This window comes from Dryobates pubescens, chromosome 8 (assembly GCF_014839835.1).
Source record: "Dryobates pubescens isolate bDryPub1 chromosome 8, bDryPub1.pri, whole genome shotgun sequence".
Lineage (NCBI taxonomy): Eukaryota > Metazoa > Chordata > Aves > Piciformes > Picidae > Dryobates > Dryobates pubescens.
Genome location: NC_071619.1, coordinates 30517323 through 30542276, shown reverse-complemented (window position 1 = coordinate 30542276; position 24954 = coordinate 30517323). Strand labels below are relative to the sequence as shown.

The 24954-nt window shown below is 45.0% G+C and overlaps 1 protein-coding gene across 1 annotated transcript in view; it reads left to right on the top strand.

Moving 5' to 3' along the window:
• The first annotated feature begins 2947 nt into the window (after positions 1–2947).
• Positions 2948–24954, top strand: part of NECTIN3 (nectin cell adhesion molecule 3) — a 48146-nt gene continuing 26139 nt past the window's right edge. Inside the window, exons 1-2 of the mRNA XM_054163452.1 lie at positions 2948–3223; positions 19010–19348. Coding sequence (XP_054019427.1) covers positions 3022–3223; positions 19010–19348 — 541 coding nt within the window. The 5' untranslated portion in view covers positions 2948–3021. The remainder of the gene's footprint in view (positions 3224–19009; positions 19349–24954) is intronic.

Genomic DNA, 24954 nt, shown 5'->3' with positions numbered 1-24954 from the left:
AACTACTCTATAGCCACATTTATTATGCCTTCAGCTCTTAACAACAAAAGGTGATTTATCTGTATAGGACTCATCTATACAGGGAAATGGAACAATTACACTCAGTTAAAACATCTACCTGGAATGTGACATCAGCAAAGCCATACCAGCATCAACTACTCTGCTGCAATTATGCTGATCAATTTTCCCAGGTAAAAAAGCTCTTAGTATAAATTCAGCTCTAATGATGAATTCAGTATTATATTTATCCAGGTTTATTGGCATGGTGGAATATATTGGTTTCCATGGAATCAAAAGATTCAAACAACAAAGGATCAGGCTTCAAAAATATCAGCAGAGTGGGGAAATGTCTTTCTCCCCTTTTATCAGTCATGCAAATCCATTTGGGCACTTTTTGGACAGCATCCACAGCAATCCTGACCCCAAATCCCATAGCAAATGGGCATGAGGGGGATTAGAGTTAGGGAATTACATTGATTCCACTAAACTTTGGATGTTCTCTCAGTTATGTTGGTTTATCACAAAATGCTGATGAGCACTGAACATCCAGCACAGCTAGCAGTGTGTCTCTACTAACTCTTAGCCTGAATTCTGTTTCACAGTTACAAATTAATGAGACCAGTTAATTGGCAACCATTCAGTGTAGCTGAAGAAGGGAAGAAGAACATCCCATTGTGAGCATCTGACAAACGTAGTCATGCATGGCTTTGAGGGACACTGCTGTTCATGGCCACCATTGGAGCATGTTGTGGAATATTGCTCTGTACTGGGAACATACAGTGCTTATGTGGAACCTGCTCCCAGCAGATGCCACAGCAGTAGGGGTGGTCTATATTCAATGTTTTCCTTCAAGCTTTGCAAGGACAGTACATCTGACATGGGAAAGCACACCTACACATTAAAAAAGCAAGACTCCTGACCCAATGCTTTTGAGCTTCTGTATTTTGTTGTCAAAAATCTGATGTGTGTATAGTGGTACCCAGGTTGTCCTTGCAAGGTATTGCAAGGGTGGGTAAAAATATGCCCTGCAGCCCCAATTGCCTCATCATCCAGATTGAGGACTTGCTTCTTGAGCTCCCTAGATATCCTGTAGTGAAGATTGGGGTAAGTTAGGGAACATCTTAGTGTCTTCCAGACAGTCAGGACACAGACACAATTCAGTACTGGAGCTGATGTGTGGTCAGTGTGGCTATGGACACCTCCAAACTTTGGCTTCCAACTTAGATGTATGGCTTCTAAGACTTCCAGTACCTGAAGGGAGCCTACAAGAAAGCTGGGGAGGGACTTTCTACAAGGGCTTGAGTGATAGGACAAGAGGGAATGAAGATTGAGGAAGGCAGATTAGGATATTAGGAAGAAATTCTTTACAGTGAGGGTAGTGAGACACTGCAACAGGTAGCCCAGGAGGGAGGTTGTGTCCCTTCCTGGAAGGGTTCAAGGCCATGTTGGATGAGGTCTTGAGAAAAATCTGGTGTAGTGGAAGTTGTCCCTGCCCATGACGGGGGGGTTGGAACTAGGTAATCTTTAAGGTCCCTTCCAGCCCAAACTATTCTATAAATCTGTGATTCTACAGATCCATCAACACCATGCCCACAACACTGACTTCCAGACAAGCATGGAGATGTAACACAGAATGTGTCTCCTAGCAGAGCCACCTTTAATTTTGTGACCTGCTTACAGCCTGCTCTAATTCTGAGACAGCTCTCCGGGGGCCCTGGCGAAGGCAGGAAGCCCCACTTCACCTCGGGAGCCTTAGCCTACCACCTTAATCACAGCGCTGATGTCCTCCTCAGGGCTGGGCACAGGGCTGGTCACCACCACTGCTCTCATGGATGCTAGGCTTGCCAGAGCTGTGCTCCAGCTCATAACCCTGCAGGTGACGGTCCTGCCCTGATGCCCCCGGGCCCCGCAGCCCCTCTGAGAGGGCTGCTCGGGAGTATCTGGGGCACCTCAGCGGTTTCTGCACACGGGTGGTCCCAGATCCCCTGGCTCTGCCAGAGCCCACCTGTGAGCACCATCATCTCACCCGGGCTTAGGATGGGGTCCGCACCTTCCCGAACCCCTGCGCTCGACGCTGCCCTTCGGCTGCCCGGTGGTCGCAGAAGGCAGGCTGGGAGGTGTCGCGGGAACGGAGTCCCTGGCATCGCGGCGGGGACTGGGCCTTTCACCGAGGGGTCTGCTAGGGGCGCAGTCAGCGACAGGGCACAAGCGCGGCGAAGTTTAACGACGGGGCCAACCCTGGGCATCCGTTGCCAGGGGCCCAGCCACAACTGCTGCGTCCCGCGGGGCAGGGCACGACCCGGCCCGATAAGGGGGCTTCGCCAACCGGCACCGGGAGGAGCCCTGACCGGCACCGAGCCAACAGTCCCCGCTCGGGGCATGAGCGGCCGGCCGGTCCCAGCCTGCGGGGCGGCTCGGCTCCCCTCTGCCGCCAGCCGCTTAGTGCCTCGGCAGGGCCCCGGACAGCGCTGGGAGACCACAGGACGAGAGAGAAGGGGAAGACATCAAAGACCGACAAGGTCCGGGGAAAGGACGGCGCGGGGCAGCGGAGCATAGCCGCGAGCCAGGCCGGACCACGGGGAACGGCGCCCCCGGCCCCGCTGGAGGCGGCGGCGGGCGGGGCGGGGGGCGGGCCGGGCCGTACCAACAGCCCCCGGGGGAGGCTGTGCGGCCCCCGCCCTCCCGTGCCCCTCGGCGCTGGCGCTACCGAAGAGACCACCGACTCTGCGCGGCCAAAGCTCTGAGTCTGAGGAGCGGGCCCGAACCTGCGGCGAAGAGGTGGCTTATCCCGAAGGGACGGAAAAGCGGGGCCGGGGCCGGGGGTCGGGGTAGGCGCGCACAACACACGCCTCACTCCCCCTCCCCGCGGCGCGGTGGTGCAGCCCGCCCGGAGGAGGCGGGAGCGGCGGGCAGCGCCTCCCTGCTCGGTGACACACGCCCGGTGCGGGGAGGTGGTGGCTGGTCGGGCAGCGGTAGCGGGCGGGCGTCGTAGCGGCGGCGGCGGGGAGCCGAGCCCGGAGGATGGCAGGAGCCGGAGCGGCTACGGACTCTGCGGCTGATTTTCCCCCTTCGTCAGCTCCTCCCGTCCTCCGGGAACTTTCTCCCGTGGCCAGCGGCGGTGCCTTCTCCCGGTGGCGGCGGCAGCGGCTGCGGGTGCGTTCGACGGTGCCGCCCGGTCCGCGGCTGGGGCTGCTGGCGCTGGTTCTCTGCCGCTTTTGCTGCGGTGAGTGAAACTTTCCCGCGGGCGGGGCAGGGTGAGGGGCGAGCGCAGGAGGAGGAGCGAAGCCGGGCCCCGGCAGCTCCGGGCGGCTCGGCCAAGTTGGGGGAAAGTTTGGGCGGCCGGCGGGGCGGGGTGGCGGTTCTGTGCCGCCAACGGCGGGGGTGGCTGGGACGGGGCCGGGACCGCGGGAGCGACTCGTGGGGATTGGGCTAGAGCCGGAGCCCGCAGTGCCGGGAGACCTCGGTCGCTTTCTCCCGCTTTCTCCCGAAACGCTCCGCTCCCAACGCACTCCACGCCCGGAGGTGGCCGGCGATGGGGGAGAGAAGGCCGGGCGGCCCGGAGGCCGCGGCGGGGCGGGGAGGGCCGTGGCGCCGGCGCCGGGCTTGTTCGCTGCGGCGGGACCGTTACTTGCTGGGGGCCGCTCCGCCGGTGACTCCGCCAAGTTTCTGCGGCCGCTGGCCCCGCACCCCGGCCGGGGAAGCTCATCCGGGGCCGGGGCTTCCCCCCGCGGGCGGCAGCTCCCGTCCCGAGCGACGGGCCCCGAGTTGTGTGCGGAGATGCTCGGCCGCGGCGGGTCTGCGTGTGCCCCGGGGGCTCCCTGGGCAGTAGCAGTGCGTTGCTTGGCTCGCATCGCTGCTCTTTCTTAAGCGGGCTGAGATCGGCGCAGGATGCTGCAGGCTTACGGGTTTAGATCGCTTCTCTCGTGCTCCACACCGCCCGCATCCCCAGCAGCCGGGGGGTACTGCGGGTCCCCCGTTGGGCTGGAAACCACCGGCACTCCCCTGATCCCGGAGAACAAGGAAGCACCTAGCAGCTGCAAACTAAATCCGAGCAGCCTTTATTGTGTTGCTTTGTGCCGCATGCGGTGCAGTGCCTGTGGTGGTGTTCTCACAGCAGTGGAAGGTGAAGAGCAAAGTGGACTTAGGCATGAGCACACCACCAATAACCCTCCTGCTGTTGTGTTCCCAACGCAGCGCTGAGCAGTTGGCAAGGAGGTTGCGTTGTAGGACACACCGTGTCCTTTACCTCCTAAAGGAAGGAGGAACAAGTTAGAGGAAGTAATCTCAGGAGGTTGGTGTGATAAAAATACCGAAGAACTTGTAAGGCACCATAAAGCAGTTGTGTGGTTTCTGAGAAAGGCTTTTTCAGGGAGTTGAGGCAGTGCTGCTGTAAGATTGTGCTCCTGCATGGAGTAGTCTCCCCCATCTGGCAATGATGTAGCTCTCAGAAAAGAAGATCATTACTAATTTCAGCTTAAACAGGCGTTTGCTGCAAGAGGGCTCTGTAGATTCGCGATGTTCTTCTATCCCTAAAGAAAGGCTGTTATGGGAAGGACAGAAGAGCGGGTCTTGATGCACAGAGGGTTTATTTGAAGGAGGAGGAGAATTCACTGCCATTCTTTGTTCTGATGGTGAACCCCTTACCGTTTCAGCTTACCCAGAGCAAATGTGCTTACATAAATTTTGTTGAGAGGACAGATTTGATCCTGGTCAGACTGGGTAACAACTGCCAGCTCTATTGTTACGTCGCAGGAGCTCTGCAGGACCTGGTGCCTGTCTCCTTAGTCAGACGTTACTGGGATGCTTCCTTAGAGAAGGGAACTAAATGTTAGTGAAGCAGCCTAAAAGTTGAATTGCTTCTGCAGAAATACTTCTGTGTTACACAGCATAAGTCGTGGCTATAGGATTAAATCTTTACTTTGATGGCTTGCTCATTTTTCTAATAGATTATCCGCTATTAAACTAAGTTGCTGCTAAAGTAGCTGAAACAAGGTCTATCACCCTCTTTCACATTCTTGTTACGTTAAAAAGCTGTTCTCCTTCCTCTCTGCAGTAACAGCCAGCATTTTCTTTCCCCAGGTGTAAAACTTTGGAGCTCTTAGTTGATAACCAACACTTACTGTACAGTATTTGGCTTCATTTGTGGTAAATCTTTTTCAGTATTAAGGTGCAACATTTCGAAGCCTTAATGTTTGAAGGCTTAGTTTCTATAGGGGTGGGCAGCAGGCTTTTCTCCTCCTTTTCTGATGGTGATTTCTGCCCTTTTGTGATGAAAAAGGCAAAGTTGCAGACTTCACATAACTTTGCCATACTATTTTTACATGCAAATGTGGAGATAACATTAACAATGAACTCGAGGACACCTGTGTCGGGCAGTGGCTTACTATTTTAGCTTTGACGAGTGTAACAGGGATCTCAGTCTTCCCAGATTCCTTTTGGCAGCTGGGAGCTTGACTGATAACGCTTTAGAACACCTGCCCGAAATGGGCATGTTAGGTTGAAATAATGCTCTTTTCAAGGCCAAAACTTTGAAGTATCCTCTATGGATAAAAGAAGAAACTGAAAGGACCACTAGTAACTTTTGGAGTGTGAGGTGTGGAGCAGGGGAAGATACTTTTTTTTTATCAGTGTCTTCTTTTTTTTTTTTTTTAATTACTTTTGCCCCTGAATTTTGCCACATTTAGTTTTATTCTTTCTGTAACTGCCACACGTGAGTGTGAAGGAAAAGTAATGTGATGACTGTGGCTTTTAAGAAGGCTTTAGGTGAGCCCATATGACAGTGGAAAGAGAAGGTACAGGGCAGGGGGGGTTGGACTTGATCTCTTAGTCCCTTCCAACATCTAATGTACTGTGGTACTGTGAAACCTTCTATAACGTGAAGCTGGAGAGAAGGAAACGCTGGTGAGCTAGGGTGTAGGTGGGGCAGTGCATAAAACTATCCTGGGAAGGGAGGGAGGCACTGCGCTGGTAGAAGTAACAGAGTAACCTCAAATAGAATTAGAAGTGAATCTGGATTGTTTGGTAAACAGCCAGAAAACTGAAGCCGAATGTTTGTCAAGTCTGTCCTCAGGATGCTTCAATGTAATATGAGGTGTACTGTTGCAGCAGCTCTGTTTTGTTGTGGAAGCTCTGTCATGTTCGTGATCACTGTTAGGGGTACTCCTGTAAAGTAAACATAACAGCGTAGATGCTAATATTTTAACAAAATATATTGCAGAGGCTTATAATTCTTGAGTATTATTGAAATATTAGACAAAACAATTTCAGCTTGTCTGTAGCATCTCATGGAAACAGTGCAAACTTGGGCTGCTCTGAAGGGAGTGGTTATAAAACCCACAGGGAAAAGGTTACAGTAATCATATATTTTGGGAGGAGTGAAAAGCAAGGATGTCAACTCAGGTTTTGGCTTGTGGTGTGCAGGTATTGCCATATACACAAGAGTGAAGTGTAATGGTATGTGAGTTGGTAAGATCTGCTTGCTTTGAGTGCTTTAGAAGAATTGTGATGGTTGTTTGGCCACTTGTGCTCTTTATTGATTTAAACAATGTGTTTGTCCCTTGCCTCCTTAAATAACTTAGATTTGTCATGGACTTTGAAGATTGATATTGAGCAAAAGGAGGCTCTAGCAGGATCTATTTCTTGTAAGATTCCAGAGTCAAATACCCTCTTCAGAAATATGGCCAAATTTAGGTTATTCTCTTTCCCATCCCCTTGCTGTAATGTTGCTCTGAGGCTGATATTGGGAAGCATTTTTCTGTAGCAGGAGAAGCAAAAATACATTGTCTTTACAGAGCATCTGTGCCAGTTTATTGCCTGTCAGGTGCTGGGGATGGAGCTTTTAATGTATGCAAAATCACAAGTGAATACATCTGGTGGGAAAAGGAATTGGGGGTGTGTTCCCTTAGTAAACAGTGTGTGGGGCTGGTAAGAGTAGCATTTGAGTAGAAGCTTTAGCATCCAATGTCTGGATCTGAATTTTGTGAAACAAAAGCAGTAGTGAGTGGAAATGGAGTAAGAGAAATATAAAAACCAGTGTATAAACTAGTAGAAGATAACCTTGCTAAGCTCCAGCTGCTTGCAGTCATGTTAGTGAATGTCCTATTTTTAGCATTGATTGAGTTATCTGTTGAGGAGCAATAAAACTTGGGAGTGTCACTTTCCATCCCCTGCTACACCAGATTGCTGCTGTGGAGGTAGTTTGACCTGCTGTCCTGTGTTTGCACACAGCTATGTCCAAACAGAGCTCTCTGTCAGAATGTGTGGCTGCAAACTGGTTAGAGAAGCCTGCCCAGAAGTGAGGGTGCTGAGATTGCTGGTGGCTTCTGCTTGTGCTGGAGTCCTGGGACATGGGTGCTTGATGATGGGCTGTGTGGTGGTGGTTTGTGTTTGTACTTGGCCTTCTTGTCTCCAGCTTTGAGTGAATGTGTTGTATTGAATCAGGATTGTTTGAACTTTCTGTCCTGCTGATTGCAATACTGAGTATTGTATAGATACTAATGCAGAGGTTCCTGTGAGGAGTTTCCTTAGCATCCATTTATCACCCTGTGATAAATCATCATTTATCCACCCTGAGTGGCTAGAATTTCCTGGGTAGTGAAGAGTAGCTGTAGGTGCAATTTATGATGTTTTTGTTATGCTATGTCTTGTTGAGTTCTGTTATTTGAAGGGAAGGAAGTATATTTGATCTTTGAGGGTCTAAACTGTTCTATTTGGGGTTTTTTAGGGGGAAGGTTAGCCCATCTCAAAAAAGATTTTGGGAAAGTAGCTATTTGAAGGACAGTTGTGTTCAGTGCTTCAGGTCACAGCTGTTTTGGAATGCAGTAATGTGTTTTTTTGAGGAAATGATCAAGATGATGAATTACTGGATTAGACATGATATAGGTGAGTCAAGTTTTCTTGTTAGAGGTAGAGGGATTATTAACACTTGTCTGTTTCTGGTTAGAAAGCTGGTGGACTCTCTAGAGAAGAATATCATGGAAGAATGGAAAGAGATTTCAATAACAGTTAAGAAAGCACAGACAGGAATAGCTGAGTGTGGGTAAAGTACAAGGAAATAGATGAGGAGCAATCAAACAGTGGCATGTGCAGTAAAGACAATATCAGGAAAGTGCTGGTGGTTTTTCTGTCTAAAGAGAGGTGGTAAAAGTGCTAGGTGAGAGCTTGTCTTGTTCCCTTGCATGAGAAAAGGTAGGGAAGGCATAATATGAGTTAAAACAAGATGTGGCTATGTATGAGTAAGGCTCCTGAGTGGGTTCATGGCCAATATTTACTTTGGTCGAATCACTGTCCCTGGAGGTGTTCAAGAAGTGTATGGATGTGGCACTTTAGGACGTTGTTCAATAACCATGGTGGTGTTGGGTTGATGGTTGGACTCGATCTAGAGGTCTTTTGCAAGTGAAACAATTAAATGATTGGTTCTGGAAAAGGTAGGCCAGTGTTTGCAGGTGATGGTGAAGAAGTTCAAGGCATAGCACAACTTTCAAATCATAGTAAACCCCGAACAAACATTTAAAAATTGTCCAAGAGATTAATGCCTCAAGGATTAATATTTAGACTGAGGACAGTTTCAAATGTGAACTCTCAAGTGGATATTTCTGTCCTGGAGTTACCAATGGAATGAAACTAGCAGCAAAGTAAGAAACTGGCAGTCCTGAAATCTGACCTCTGTTTCTTCTACTTCTGATTTTCCAAGTGTGGGGAATTGAGTAAAGTTTTAATCAACATGCTCTCAAGAAGGTCATTAGTTTAGGTAGTGGAAAGTAGCAAGCTTCCAGGCTGGCATCTTCTATCACCGCTACAATCCCCTCTTCAATATTTCACTTCCAGTTGTTATTTTAAGTAGTGTACAGAAGAAAATGACATTTAAATTCTGTAATACCTTTAAAATAGCATGGTTTTGCATTCTCAACATAAAGGGCCGCTCAAGTGTAGCTTGTATTGACTGGTATGCTAGAATTACCTGCAGCAGTAGATGGCTCTTGCTGATTGCCTGCACTGTCCCCACCCCACTCCCCACATATCGGATTTTCATTATCAGGCAGTTAAGATACTTTTGTATGTCTACAGGGGATCACTGTTTTTTCCTTTTCTATTAGTCAAGGCTGGTATAACAGGATAGTTTTTGAACTTGTCATTAGTATCTTCCTGGGATTTGCTGGGCAGATCAGAATGCTTTCCTTGAGTGACTGTTGTTTTAAATAGATAGATAGTGCTGGTGCCTTCACTTTGCTGCAATGGCACATGCAGAAAAGTGATTGAGATGGCAGCCAAATACCAGCACTTGCTAAAAGATGAACAAAGGCTGATTAGACAGGTCTGCACACTTGGTATGCCTTCAGATGAAGGGAAGAAACCAACTGAGCTGGGTCAACCAGTTTGTCCATTTGGAATCTCTTATTTCCACTAGCCTTTCAGTTAAAAAATTGCAAATTTGTGTTTGTCTTATTTTTTTTTTACAATTCTTATTTGTGTGGCCATTCTTTGCCCTCTTTTGCTGCTTTTTTACTTGCAATACCACCTGTGTTACATATGGTTAAGCTGAAAATTAATTATTGCTGGGACAAGCACACTTAAGAGTAGCCTGCTGGATGAAGGGGTGCTGAGGAAAGAATAGGGGGGAAGCTAAGCTGAGAGTGTTAAAGTTGGGTAGCTAGCTTTCCTTGATTTCTTTTTGGAGTACATTATCTGCTAGAAGAGTAGTGAAGTCAAATGTCAGTTAAATTGCATCAAAGGCAAGGAACTTCCTCATAACAGCACAGAACCGAAGGTGTAACTGAACTGGGACATGTGTTAAGTTGGGATAGATTGAGTTTTGTTACTTTTCCCTCCTATGTCACCCGTTGACTCATTCCACAGTAATACACTTAGTCAACAGTGCTGAAGATGATTACTAGAGGTCAGAAAAGCAAAGATCAAGAGCTGTTAAGCTTAATTTCCTTTTTGAACAGCCTTGTAAAGATTGATAGTATTTGCATTACAAAAACCTATTGCTTGTCCCTTCACCAGTGATGCTACTTCTGTGCTTTAAACTCCTCTGTGCACTGAAACAGAAGTAATGTTATGACCTCATGAAGGTACTTCAGCATTGGTGAGGCACTGTGGATCTGAGGAAGTCAACTGTAAGGATTTGGTGGTTGTGACCATACTATGACTGCATAATATGAAAAGTTTCCATGTGTTATTGGTAGCTGAGGTAGCATCAAGTGGTGTACCTCTGGGAAGTAACAAGTGCAATCAGTGTTTTCTTGTCAGCATTTAATAACACTTTCTGAGAAACAGGAAAGTAAGCTGTTCTCAAGAAATAGTGGGTTTCATATAAGGTCTTGTAAAAGTTCTACTGAGATTCTTGTGCCTTACAGAAAGAGAACTGTGGGAATTGATGTTGGTGAGTTCCCTTGCTGAGAGCTGCTCTAAAGCTGTGAGCTCCAAGGCTCAAGAGGCATAAATTGATGTGGCTGAAAATGAGGTGAAAACTGAATTAAGTGAGGAAAAAGTTGTAGTGTCTCCACAGTTTGTCATCACTGCTCTTCAAAGAGGTCCTCAGTGCTTGCTATAAGATGTGACTGTGGGCAGAGGAATAATAGTGAGTGGTGGTAACCTTGAGTGGCTTTTAACAAGGATTCCTAAAAACTTCTTGTAGCCAAATTGGTGAGATGTCGTTTAGATGAGTGGGTTAAGTGGGTGAAAAACTGCATGTGCTGCTGGACTCCAAAGGTTCTGATCAACTGTGGAAGTCTACCTGGAGGCATGTTGCTGGTGACCATGCCTTTAAGGATCAGTGCAGGGGCAATTTGTTTGCATTCCAACTCCTCTTCTGGGTCAGTGATGCACTTTCAGTGGTTTTGTGAATGTTACCAGATCTTGAGAGAGGTAATTGATACGCTGGAGACTGTGGGGCTAGTTGAATGGAGCAGTGGTTGTCAGAAACCTCATGAAACTCACCAGAAACTAATGCTGAGTCTTTCAGGAGTGAAATGAGTGCAGCAGGACAGATGTGGTGCTAACTGGGGAAGAGACCACAGAGGTCCTCATGGGTTGGGGTGTACTTTTGTGGTGCCCAGGATAAAGAGCATACTGGGCATGGTCAGACAGGGGAATGAAGCAATATTCCTCCACTATTCTGAGCTTGTGAGACTGCATCTGGAGTGCTGTGCCCAGCTTTGTGCTCCCAAGCACTGGAAAAAATCTGAAATGTCTGTGGAAGGCCACCAAGAGTCAGTGGGACATGATGTATGGAAGAGGGGCTGAGAAGTGAAATTGTTCAGAGTCTAACGTGGGGATCTTCATTGCTGGCTATGGCTGTTTATTAGGAAAACAGAAAATTAGTAGAGACTACTTAAATGTGCACAGGTAAAGGAGAAGAAACAACAGACAAGCTGCACCACGGGAAGTTCTAATAATGTCTTAGGAGTAAGCTTTCCCACACAGAGTGAAGCAGTGAAACTGGCTGTGGAATGTCTGTCCTTGAAAACATTCAGAACCTGGCCGTGGTATGACTCTCAGCAACTTGATCTGACTTCAAAGTTGGCCCTGCTTTCAGTTGGGGATGGGATAGAGTAACCTCCAGAAGTCGCTTTCAGTCTCATGAGCCTCATTTGTGCATGGGCAGGCAGGAGCTGGCACACTGCAGTTACTAGCCCTTGAAACCTGGAAGTAGTTGGAGGTGTTTTTCTAAGATCAAAAAATCCAACTGAATTAAGAAACAAATTTTTACTATGAAGCAATTTGACTGCTAACAATGTACTTTAAATTTAGAGTCCCATTGTTTGTTCCTCCTGTAAGCAATAACTTCTAGGGAATCTGGTAATGATCTGCATGCATTTCTTCTGTTGCTCCAGTGAGCAGTCAGTAAAACCAGTCCCTGATGGCACAGAGCTGAGTGTGACAGAGACAATATAGCTTGGCAGTACATTGAGCCACTCTTACAAAGCATTTACATGCTTGGCTGTTGGTTAACCAGGCTTCCTGTCTTGATGCGGCTCCTGGGCAAAAAGGGTTAATTCCTGGAATAGCTCAGTTGAGGATGGCCTTAAGAGCTAAAAAAAAGCCAGCAGTGTCAGCAGTGCAGAGGACAGCAGGCATCCACATCACTCTGTCATGTCGGGGGTGACCCTTCAGGTCTGGGACAGCTGAGATTTAGCCACTGCAGTTTGTGCTTTGCTGCTCCTGAGCCAGTCTTTCATTTCAGATTTCACTGTGTGTGTGCAGTTGTTAAAGATTGGCAGATCACTTCTTCAGTTACTTACAAACTTTGAATGTGAAGTTAATGTTTAGCTGGCTTTCTGAACTTGGGACTTTGCCACTTGATCTAATGCCAGCTGTATCCTCCCTTCCCTTCAGACCTCACTGCTTCCCAGAGGAGGGGGTACATGGGAAGACAGAATATAAAATGTGAAGGAGTGGTCTGCTGAAGGGGGTGAAGGCTTTTTTAGGGGCTGAAGGCCTTGTCTGCTCATCTAGGAATGTCACCACATGTCAGGCTTCCTGACCTGTTTTGATTGGTTCTCTAATTTCATAGATTCATAGAATGATTTGGGTTGGAAGGACCTTAAAGATCATCTGGTTCTAACCCCCCTGCCATGGGCAGGGACACCTTCCACTAGACCGGGCTGCTCAAGGCATCATTCAACCTGGCCATGAACACCCATGGGGTGGGGACATCCACAGCCTACTTGGGCAGCCTGTTCCAATGTCTCACCACCCTCACTGTAAAGAAGAAAACTTCAGTATAGAAGGTACAATTCTGGGGATAGGGATTGCTGAATGTTTACAGCCATTGCTGTATGCTTAGCAGAATTTCAGGTCCTTCCTTGAAATTAATTTCAACAATGAATAAATGTTCAGTGATGTTCACAAGGCTTCCTTTGTAGAGAAGTAACCTTCATATATTGTCTCTGAGTTGACTGTTAGTGTACTTGGAAACAAGACCTTGGGTATGTGATGCTCCTTTTTCTTTTGATGTTAGATACTTCTGAAAGGGGTGGGGGATGCAAATCAAGTGTAGGAGTAAAAGGCTTAGGATTCTAGTAATTTTCAGAATGCCTAGAAAGTGACAGCTTGTGTAATGTATGTAATTGTCTCATTATGGCAGGAAATGCATCTGGGAGTAGGTGATCAGTCTGACTGAAAGGCAGATGAAGCTTGTTGGTTTGCAGAAAGCAGAAAAGTTGGAGCACTGGCTGACAAAAATGATTAGGTGTTACTGTGTCCTGAGCAAACTTTCTGTCATCACCTTGAATTCACAGCCCCGCAGAGAAACGGAGCTTTCAAAATAAATCTTAACCCAGCAACACCAAACTTATGCCAAAGCATCAGGTTATAACTTACTAATGAACATACTCAGGATGAGTTCCTTGTCTCAAAGCTGAGGGCTGTCTCTCCAGGCCTTTTTTTTGTGGTCAAGAGTGAGAAAACCAGTTATTGGAGTGTGTCACAGTGACCTAACTGAGGAGAAGCTGATACTAATGGAGACTTTGTGTGGATTCATACACACAGATCTAAAAGCTTTTAAGAGACAATAGCTGAATATCTGCTGTTGGATCAGAATACAAGAAATAATAGAGAAGATTGATTATCCACTGTGAGCTGGCTGTGGCTGTCCATCTGATGGAGAGGAAATCCTTTACTGAACAGAGGAACTGCAAAAGGATATAAATAGAAGCAGAAAATGGTGAGAAACATTGGGTGGGAAAACAGCTATCAAACTGAACAGAACATTCCAGTTAAACCACAAATGCAGTAGACCTGAGGATGAAAATAGTACTTGAAAGTGCTGTCTTAAGTGTATATGTAGTGGGTAAAAGCACTGGTGCTCTGCCACAGGCAACTTTTGGTTTCATAATTACTGATTTTCAATGCTGTTTGTAGCACTTCAATGAATTAGCCACCCTGGAGGTCTTCTGAGTCAATTTCTTCTTTCTGTTTGTGGTGACTGCTTCCTCTGCTATTGTGTTGGTTCCTGGATTTGCAAAGCAAATGAGGGTAGTCCGGAAACACAGGTGGGGAAAAAAAAGTGAATCAGCATGTTGCTAGTAAGAGGAGTGGGAATGAGACTTAGATAACAGTGGAATCTCGTCAGAGTAGTGAGTTCTGAGGAACCTAACGGTCATGAGAGAGCAAGTGGTGTAAGTATATTGAATGAGTTGTTGAAAGTAAGCTCCTGAAAGGAGAGCTTGTAATTGAAACATGTAATAGCTAACAAGATTTTGGCGGGATCCTAGGTTATTACTCTGCTAAAAATGCCTGTTTATAATCTTAGAATTGAGCTGGCAAAATTCTTGCAGAGATCCTGTCTCTACCCCCATGCAGGAACTGCCTAGGTTACTTTTCTGTATGCAGTTACTTGGCAGCCCCACCAAGAAAAAAAAAGTGCAGTGCTCCTTTTGATCTCTCATTAGATCTGTCAGGTATTTTGATTGTGTTTAAACTGGATGCTACCTAGAAGGACTTTAACCTGTTCCTCCACATTGGTTTGTCAGAACTATTGACTTGTCTTTTGTTCCAAAAGATTCTAGACTGTCTGGAACTCTTTAAATTCTCTAAACAAAGTCTAGTGTTTCATTGTGGTTCTTATTAACGTACTCATACCTATTGCCCTGGTACTAGGGCATTTAAATGTAAGTAAACTGGAGTGTGAATTACTTTGTGGTATTGAGAGAAAGTGGCTATATTTCTATGGATAACTTTTGATCTACTTATTTACCTTTACTCCTAGTGTTTTGAAACATGGGACTCAAGGCAAGATGTTCTCTTGCAGTCCTGCATTTGAGTCTGGCCCATTTATCAGAAAGAGTACCTTGTCCTGCTTTTATCCTTCTAAAGGGGGTGGGATTGAGAGGCTTGTCTGGTGGAACAGACATTGGGATGTTCATCACAGAAGAGCTGCCAGCTGCTCATAACTTTCCTTAGTAGTTTAATGTGCCTTGGAAATAGCTGAATGCTTAGTAGGAAGACAAACATTGATGCCTTAATTTGCTATATGTTCACATACACAGAAGATTATAATTGAGGAGTGTGTACAACCCTGGTGCTAGTATGGTTTAAGATGAAATTCCAAGTGGAATTTTTGAAGTTCATGAAACTTTGTAAACATTGTTGGTGAGTAGTTTTATAAGGTTAAAGCTTTAAATCTAACTGGATTTCTAAGAGTGTTTTTCACAACTCATTTTGAATCATGGGCCTAACCTTTCTTGAAACATCTCTCTAGTGTCTTGGGTTGTATTTAGCTTCCTGCTGCTTGATACTAAAGTTCTGTGCAGCATGGGAAGAACCAGAGTATTCAGGGGCACATCTCTGCCTCACATGAAGGTAATGAAATTGGAACAGAAGTGCCAGCTAATGTGAACAAAATGACATTGTGAAGTAGGAAAAGGGGATCACAGCCATGCCTGACTGCAACAGAGATACAGAGCTTTTGTGAAGCTCCAACTCATGACTGTAGTTGGACTCAGGCTGTGTTCATGCCAAACTCTTGACCCTTCTGATTGGTTTCCTTGCTTTCTGTGATGAAAACACCCATTTTGCTGAGAAATGTTTGTTGTGGCACTGTAGAGGTTTGCATGCCTTTATTGTCTTGACCTGTCTCTATTGGGATGAGAGTACTTGCCCAGTATTACATTATTTGGCCTTTTAAAAGGCAAGTGTGAGCCTTCTGGCTGCAGGTGCTGTCTTGTGAGTGGCGACTGGAGACTTCCTCAGAAATATCAGTTACCTGCCTGCAAATATCCTTGTTACCTAGATCGTCATTGCATCAGCAACCAGAGGAAGACGACTGACTGCCCCTTCCAGCAGCTGTGGGGCATGAAAGAGTGAAGCAACAGGAGCCTCATGGTAGAATGGTGTCATGTTTTGTCAGCTTTGCCCTTAGAAGCAACAGGTGGAGGCTCAAATACTTGAGAACTCTACAGAACACCCTATCCTAGCACTTAACTGAGAATTTTGCTGTCTGGAGCTTGATGTTCTGAGTAAAACTCCTGCTTGAGCAAGAGTTAACTACTGAAGAGACTAAACTCTTCAATGCATCCTCATCAACTCAACCAGTTCTGGTGACTGACGTCTTCAGCTTCTAGATTGCTTGGGAAATTCTACCCTTGTGCAACCTTTTTTTGCCAGTTTTCAAGTAGAAAGCTGTTTCCGTTACTATAGCCTGTGTAAGCATGTAGGCTATAGTCACCTACTGGGGAGTTCCTTGCATGGATTCATGGAATGGTTAGGGTTCAAAGGAGCCTTGAAGGTCATCTGGTTCCAAGCCACCTGGCATTGACAGGGGCACCATCGACTAAACCAGGTTGCTCAAGGCCTCTATGTGTTAAAGACTGGAGTTTGGTTTGGCCCACTTCTAGATATCAAGTATTAATATTCAGAAGTTAACAGATTCATTGCCTAGTGATGAATGTGTGAGAGCCACAGCAGTGATGCATTGGTGCAATTGGAGAAATCTAGAAGTAAGTCATTATTTAACTGCCTTTTGCTATCAGGTAATGTGGGCCTCTGGATTCAAAAGACTAGAGTCCCTAGATCATGAATGAAATGGCAAATGCTGAGAAAGGCTGAGAGGATTTCTTGGAGGTGTTCAAGAAATGTGTGGACTTGGCACTGTGGGATATGGTTTAATGGCTGTGCGGGTGTTAGGAAGGTGGTTGGACTTGGTGACCTTGGAAGCCTTTTCCAACCCAAACAATTCTATGATTCTGTGACTTCAGACTATTCAATTGCCTATGCCTCATGTCACTAATTCATTCTACCTTCCAAACAAGGTTTTAAGAATTGCTCTTCTAGGATGGAAATAACATACCTTTGGTTTGTGGTTTGACAAATAAAGTGAGTGCTGTAAAACAAAGGGAAGCTGAGTCTAGTGAATATAATGTCTGTGGAAGCCAACCTCATACCCACTTTCTGCCCCCAAAATCTCCACTGACAAACTGGCACTGGCTTCAAGCAGTGGCTGTGATAAAGCAGATCTTTAATAACACTAGGTTGTAATACTTTCCTCTTTGATCTAAGTACAGTTTCTTTCCTAAGCACTTACTTAACTCTAACTGAAAGCTGGTGTAAAGAGCATTTTGTACTGCTTAATCCTGAATTCCTGAATGTCCAACATTGTTCAGTTCTGATTCTTTTTGACACAGTAATTTGATGGTGCTCTGGTACTCAAAAGACACACACTGACTTCTTCCTAGCAATTTAAGTGTATATCTTTATAAAGCCTCAGGCTTGAGGTTTCAAGCTTGTTTTCTGTAGTGTCTGAGGGATGTAATTCTGTAGGCATATTGGAAAATGCCTTTAGGATGAGCAGCTGTGCTCTTGTTGCCTCAGTGGCATTGCCGCTTGGAATGGGCTGTTCAGAGAATTGGGCAGCTCGGAAAGCAAAATCAAGAAGAAAAGAGGTTTTGTAGGTTGGGCTCTTGAAGGTACCTAGTGAGGGATGGTAGAATGAGACTGAGTTCTGCTGTCAGCTAAAATTAAACTGACCTCACAATAATGCTCAGCCTGACCTCAGAAGTGTTTGATGGGAAGTTCTGCTGACAGAGCAACTTGCTGTCACCAGAATGGGATGTTCTTGTTTTGCTCTGCTCTTGATTGGAACCCTTTCTATTTTCCTTTGTTTTGCGGTGTAGTAAGGTCAGATACAGATTGGTTAAGAATTACTAGTGAGCAGCTTCTGTCATCATGGTCAATATCTGATCAGCTCTCCTTCTGTGGCTTTTAGTGCTAGAAATGTGGTTTAGAGGTTTTGTTTACTTCTCAAACTGCTTTTTGACAAGGTGAGAACGGTCAATACCTCGCTGATCTGAATCAGGTTCTTTCAGTAGTCTGAAACTGGAGAGCTAGTGAACACGATGTAAATCTTGATTTAAAAAGTGGTTTGGAACAGATGCTGAAATCTAACTTGTGTGTTCTATTGTCAAGGTTGGCTTTCTCATTCCATTTGTTGCCTTCTAGAAGTCTGAGCAGCTTTCATGTAAGTTTACTTACAGGGCTTTTCTGTACTAAGTTCGGAGCCTGTAGTGGTTTGAACCTGTGGTAGTTTTAGGCTATGCCTTTAAAATTTTGTTACAGATTTGAAACTGTCATTTCCCTGGTCTCTAACTAACCAGGGGAGTGGTTGTGGTGTTTGTTAATTGTGAATATTGTAAATCCTGTCTATTCTGTACATATTCATTGCATTCCATTGTAGATTGCAGTTTTGTCCTGGTGGATTTCCTTTTGTGAAAGGAGGTGGTGTAGAATGCTGAGCTCAGAAGGCAGTTGCTGCTGTGGAAAGTGTTTTAGGTATTAAACAAATGTTTTGAAGCTTACACAAACACTTGACTGTACCTACTCATGTGGGTTTACTCTGCTAATGCAGGGAAGTGGAAACATCACCCCAGAGTGCAGCAGGCATACTGCATGTGTATGATGGTGCATATCTTTAGTGGAAGCTAGGATGCCTTACCTGCAATGGAATTCCTAAGTTAACTATCACTGTTAAGACGGAGTGATTTGGGGGGGGGTGGGGGTCGTTTCTCAGGTTGGGGTGTCTGGTTTTGTTGCTTTGCTTTTTAACTAGTTACTGAAGTGGTGAGTGGTAGAAGTTTCCCACTAAATTATCTTTGTTAGGAGTCCTGTCTTTTAAAAATAAGTGCAGTATATAAAATTTTCATTTTTTACCTGGTGGTCTGGAGCAGTAATCAGACTGCCAAGGTACCATGTCTGGTGACTCTTTTTGCAGTAGGTCTCAGTATATGCAGTGCTCCATACACCAGTTACACAAATATCAGGTCATTTTTATAGACAGTTGTGCAGTAGTGATGGTAGTCTCTGAAGCATGGTTGATCTACACCTGTTTTTCCTGTTTAAAGGGTGCTTTGTAATGTTTCCACACTGCTGTGACTCAGCTAGAATACAGCTCTTCAGAAGAAAGCAGGAATCCTTTTTGACAAAGATGAGCCAATCACTGAAGAAGACTGACTGTGGAGACTTAGAGGCATAACCCTCTTGTATATGAACTAACAACTGCTTTGTTTTTTAGGTGCCTTAGCTGGACCAATTGTTCACCCTCAGGTGACAGCAGTTTGGGGGAAGAAGGTTGAACTCAAATGCATAATCGATGTAAATGAAACCATAACACAAGTTTCTTGGGAGAAGACACACGGTAAAAGTTCACAGACTATTGCAGTACATCATCCTAAATATGGAATATCTATTCAAGAAGACTACCAGGGGAGAGTGTCATTTAAGAACTACTCACTCACTGATGCCACAATCATCCTAAAAAACGTGAGCTTTTCCGACGCAGGAGAATATATTTGCAAGGCAGTTACATTCCCACTTGGAAATACAGAGTCATCAATAACTGTGACAGTACTGGGTAAGTCAAACTTCTTTATTCAAGGAGATGACATTGACAGCACAAACTGATAGTGGCATGCTGCAGACTTGTTAATATGTTGTGGTTTACCTTTTTTAACCCAAAGAAAATATACAGTATATTCACCAGTCTTTCATAGCAGGTGTCTTGGTGTTCTTACTAACGTGACTGAGAAGTCTTCTCTTGGTTCCTGCTCCTGTACAGCTTGGTCTTTAATTGTCCAGGCATTAAAAATAAATAAGTACTTCCTGTTCAGGCATTGTGTTAATCTGAAGCACTGTCCAAATGTTTAGAAGTTAGACCTGGTAGTGCTGATCCTGGGGACCTCTGTGTGTGTGGGAAAGCTGCCAAAGACAGACTGAGTGACCACCTTGACCAAATTCCCTCAGAAATGTGTTGCTAATATAGTGGAGTAAGGTAGCCACTTGAGCCTGGTCGTGCAAACTTCTTTGCACAGTACCAGTGTGAAAGCAAAACTGCCTAGACTACTACAAGGAGTTGTGGGAAGGAAGATGTAATCAAAGGCCTTTATTGGTTGTGGGTAGTCATAATGTGAGGCTTATATAAAGTAATTTTTTTCCATAAACCACACTAATTTTATCTCCTTGATGGGTCTGCCTTGCTGTCATACAGTACTACTAGTACTGAAGCACAGCTAGACTTGGGAGACAGTGCAGTATGAAGTGAAATGATTTAATCTCTTTACTTGACCTCTTCCTTACAGTATTAACACCCTCTTGTGAGAGGGTGAGTGACTTCTGTTTCCACTGCAGGAACTCAAGGGAAATTTTCTCCAGCCATGGTCTTCAGTGACTTTGTTTTCACAAACAAATCTTATATCATCTCTTTGGTCTTCAGTTTCTGCTCTCCACAGCAGCAGAACCCTAGATGAGGTTAATCAGATGGTTGTACCACAGTATGTAAACTGCCTTTCACCACAAGGTGGGGCAAAGCAAACGCATCAAAGCAAGTGGCTTAATCCGATTTGGAACTACTAACTTGAGCAGTTTTGTGATAGACAAAGGGTGTAGCCTCATGACTCTTCTGTCTGTACTGCAGGTGGCTGAGGCTGTTGCTAGTGTAGCGGACTTTTGATTTCAGGTTTCATCTGTTGTGCTTAATCAATGTACAGTAAGAGGCTCCTGCTGTTCTCCCTCATCTCCTCTAGTCAGTTCTAATTTCTGAGATTTTAATTTCACAGAATCATTTGAGTTGGAAGGGACCTTAAAGGTCACCTTAGTTGCAGCCCCCCAGCCGCGGGCAAGGGCACCTTCCACTAGACCAGGCTGCTCAAGGCTCCATCTAACCTGTCTCTGAACACTTGCAGGCTTGGAGCCTCCACAACTTCTCTGGGCAACCTCTTCTGGTGCCTCACCACCCTTAGAAGGAAGAATTTTCTCCTAAAGTCTAATCAAAATCCAACTCCTTCCAGTTTGTATCCATTACCCCAGTCCTATAATAAATAATATGGTTTATCTTATATATCTATAATATATTGATTGATATAAATACAAAATTCTATTACACATACAACAGAAGCAAATCAGTTATCTCTGCCCTTTCCATGAAGTACTGGTGGACAATATGAGATGTGAGGGACTCACCCCTAGAATGAAGATGAAGCCCTAACAAATATTAAACTGCAGACTTGCAAGCCAGTGAACCTGTAAATCACAGCTTTTCTTTTTATCTTTGTATTCCTCCTCCAAAAAAAAAAAAACCATGAGAAAAAGCTTTGTGTTGTTTTCTGTGTGTTGTTTGGGTTGGTTTGGTGTGGGGTTTTTTTATCTGAATTTCCTCTGGTTGTGTCCACTTTGCCCTTCAAATTTTAGGTTTGTGGAAAACTTGAAGAGGAACTCAGAAAGCAGAATTGCAGCTTCTGTTTATTGTGTTAGATACAATCAAAAATTGCAGTTAGAAAATGTAAATAACTGTCAGGCATATAGTGCTTCTGATATATATATACTTATATTCTTCATAGTTTATGTAGATGGTTGCTGATCGTTGTAAGCCTCTCAGTGATTTGGTGCCAACAACTGGGAAGGAAAGCAGTTGAGTCCATTGGACATGTTTAAAAGATCTGTAGATGCTGCATTTAGTGACATGGTTTAGTGGTGGGCTTGACAGTGTGAGGCTGACGTTGGGCTATGGTGATATTCAAGGTCTTTTCCAACCTTCAGCAATTCTTGGTAGCAGATGCTTGTGTGCTGCAAGGCAGAGACACCTAAAGGCAAATGCAGGAAAAAGTAACTCTAGGATAAAATGTCCACTGTTTGGCCCCAATGCACTGCTCACTTAAGACCACATTTAGCTCTGTTTTACTCAAGCTTACCAGACTTGCCATGTTTGTTGCCTTTGCTCCTTGTTTGCTTCATGTAGTGCTGTGTTATCTTGAGGAAATGAACTGTGAAAGAAGAGGTTAATATGGTGAAAACACACAAATTATTCTCGGGTCAAGGAGGTGTATTGACCTTGGCCAAAATGGTTCTTCAAACAGGGGGCAGAAAATGGCAACAAATGTTGTGTCTTGTTTCTTTCTCAAGATACTGACTGACCTGGCCAAGGTGGTGGTTGAAGGCAGAAGAGATGGTGTGTGGCAGGATAGCTTGTAGAACCCTAATTTTGATTAACTTGAGCACTGTACATGACTGGTTTTAACACTTGGTTCAGTTTGGCTCTATTATCTTGCTAAGCTGGATTTCTCAGCATGGGTATTGATAAAATAGCTAGCCTGCAGAAGAACAAGACCTCTTACCAGTGCTGCAAGGGAAGAGCAAGCTGTACAGATGGGAAAGTCCATGGTGTGCATCTGTCAGCATGAGCAGACATGCTAGTCTAGACACTTTTACAGCAAGGAATTAAAGGAAGATAAGTGTCAGTGTGGAAAATGGGTCTTCTCACACAGTTCTGAAAAAATGGTGTTTGAAGAGTGCAGTTTGGTGAGAAGTATACATCCTTCTTAAGTACCAAGCAGTACTCTGGGCCAAGAAAAAGTTGTCAAGCAGATAAATCACTGAGCTGTCTCCTCTCAAGACAAAACATAAATTCAAAACAACAAACACACCTCAACAAAACCCCAAACAACCCAAACCCACACACAACCACCCAAACAAAACCAGCAAAGAACCCAAACATAAAACCATTGAAATAAAGAAATCCCAAACACTCTACAACAACAGCAAAAAGGCAAAAGAAACCCAAACAAAAAACCCCTCAAACAACAACAAAACAACTTAAACCTAGGAAGATGCTTTCCTGTTGTGAGAGGTGAGGTGCCAATGGATTAATTAACATGTTTATCTCAATCTGTGAGTGAAACAGCTAGAAAGGTTGCAGCACCAGATTTGCTGCTGATTTTGCTTGAGTTGCTGGGACAAAGCAATCCTGAAGACCAGAGTAGAGAGGTATGAAAAGAGAAGGGTTTTTTTTCCTCCTTTTTGGTTGGTGGCTGTTGGATTATCTTGGAGTTGATGTGTGATTTATGGGAAGACAGGCCATGAGAAGCCTAACCATTTGTGAAATGTTTTAAAACCCCAATCTACTAAAGCACCAAGACACACTGGCCTGGGAATAAGTGTATTTTATGGAGTAGTTCTGAATAGCTCAACTTTGTGTCAGTGTAAAAGTTAAGAATTATATGAGTGCTGCACTTTGGACTCAACAACCCCAGGCAGTGCCACAGGCTGGGGTCAGAGTGGCTGGAGAGCAGCCAGGCAGAGGGGACCTGGGGGTACTGGTTGATAGCTGGCTGAACATGAGCCAGCAGTGTGCACAGGTGGCCCAGAAAGCCAATGGCCTCCTGGCCTGTATCAGGAATAGTGTGGCCAGCAGGAGCAGGGAAGTCATTGTGCCCCTGTACTCAGCACTGGTTAGGCCACATCTTTAGTTCTGTGTTCAGTTCTGGGCCCCTCAGTTTAAGAAGGACATTGAGAGACTTGAACATGTCCAGAGAAGGGCAACAAGGCTGGGGAGCACCTCAGCCCTGTGAGGAGAGGCTGAGGGAGCTGGGGTTGTTTGGCCCGGAGAAGAGGAGGCTCAGGGGAGACCTTATTGCCATCTACAACTACCTGAAAAGAGGTCGTAGCCAGGTGGTGGGGGCAGCTGACAACCAGCACCAGAACAAGAGGACATAGCCTCATGCTGTGCCAGGGGAAGTTTAGGCTGGAGGTGAGGAGAAAGTTCTTCCCAGAGAGAGTAATTGGCCATTGGAATGTGCTGCCCAGGGAGTCACCATCCCTGGAGTTGTTCAAGAGAGGAGTGGATGTGGCACTTGATGCCATGGTTTAGTAGTCATGAGCTGTTGGGTGATAGGTTGGACTTGCTGATCTCGCAGGTCTTTTCCAACCTTATTGATTCTATGAACTGAAACAGGCCAAGCTCACACACTTCAGATATCACTTGGAAACAGTGTATGCTTTTTTCCTAGTAATGATGATAGTCTTAGGAGAAGCTAGGCTTTTTAAATGAGTCTAGATGCTGTTCTCTGGCTCCTCTCACCTTGCTACTTGAAAAGATTTTCTTCCTTAAAGCATGGGAAGTGAAGCAGCACACTGAGTAGTCTGCTTTAGATCTGGAGATCTCTACTACCTTAATTAAGACTTCTTGTTGACTTATGTATCCTCTTAGAAAGGGGTAGTGGAAAAAATCTGAAGCTGTGTGGTCTTTTTGCTTTGAGGAAAATTCAAAGGAACAGAGTACATTAAACTATTTCCAGCTGAAATGGTTTGGGCCTGTAAGATGTGGCATGAAAAGCTAATGATACCTGCTAATTTAAATTATCTCATGGTGATGGGTATCTTGGGCAGCGAGGTGGAATACAGCAAAAATGAGTATTTTTGTGCTTCAGAGACAGAAAATGGACATTTGAGTGTTTCCTCCTGCACTCTAATAATACAGAAGCTGTTGAAAAGGTTAATACTGGTGATTCAGAAGCAGCAAGATGGTGATGTTTACATTAAATGAGGGAAAGCAAGTCGCGAATCAGATAGCAAAGCTATAAAGTGTTCATCTATCCTGGCTCCTAAAGGCTTTTTCCAGGTGTGATGGAATGCTGCATATGTACAGTAATTCAAATATATCCAAGTTTAGTGCAGAGAGCTTTAGCTGTTGCTTGTGTTGGAGAGCAGGAAATTGAGTTTTGGAAAGCTCTCATGCTTGAGATCTGGAATAGTAGGACTTGGAAAAACCCTGCTGTTGATTAATTCACTGCAGGGCATTCAGAGCAGGCATTCAGAGAAACAAAGCAGGAAATAACCCCCTCTCAGTATCTGCCCACAAACCCTTCAATTTGCTAATAAGGTATATTCTTTAAGCACTGCTAAACACAGAACAGAACACATCATTTTATATTAGCCATTTTGTGGCTGCCTTTCTTTGTAGAGTAATTGAGCAAGTAATAAACCATCACCTTCAGCCTTGAGCAGTGTCAGAATGAGCAGCAAACAATCAAAACCTGATTCTGCCACTGCACTCACTGAAGCTGAAAATATTTGCTACCCAATTATCTCTTGAAAGTGTAGACAGGTGAAGTGTCTTGCACAGGTATTGTGAACTCCACTCTGTTTAATTTCAGGATGTGTGAGGCAGCTTCAACTCCATGGAAAGAA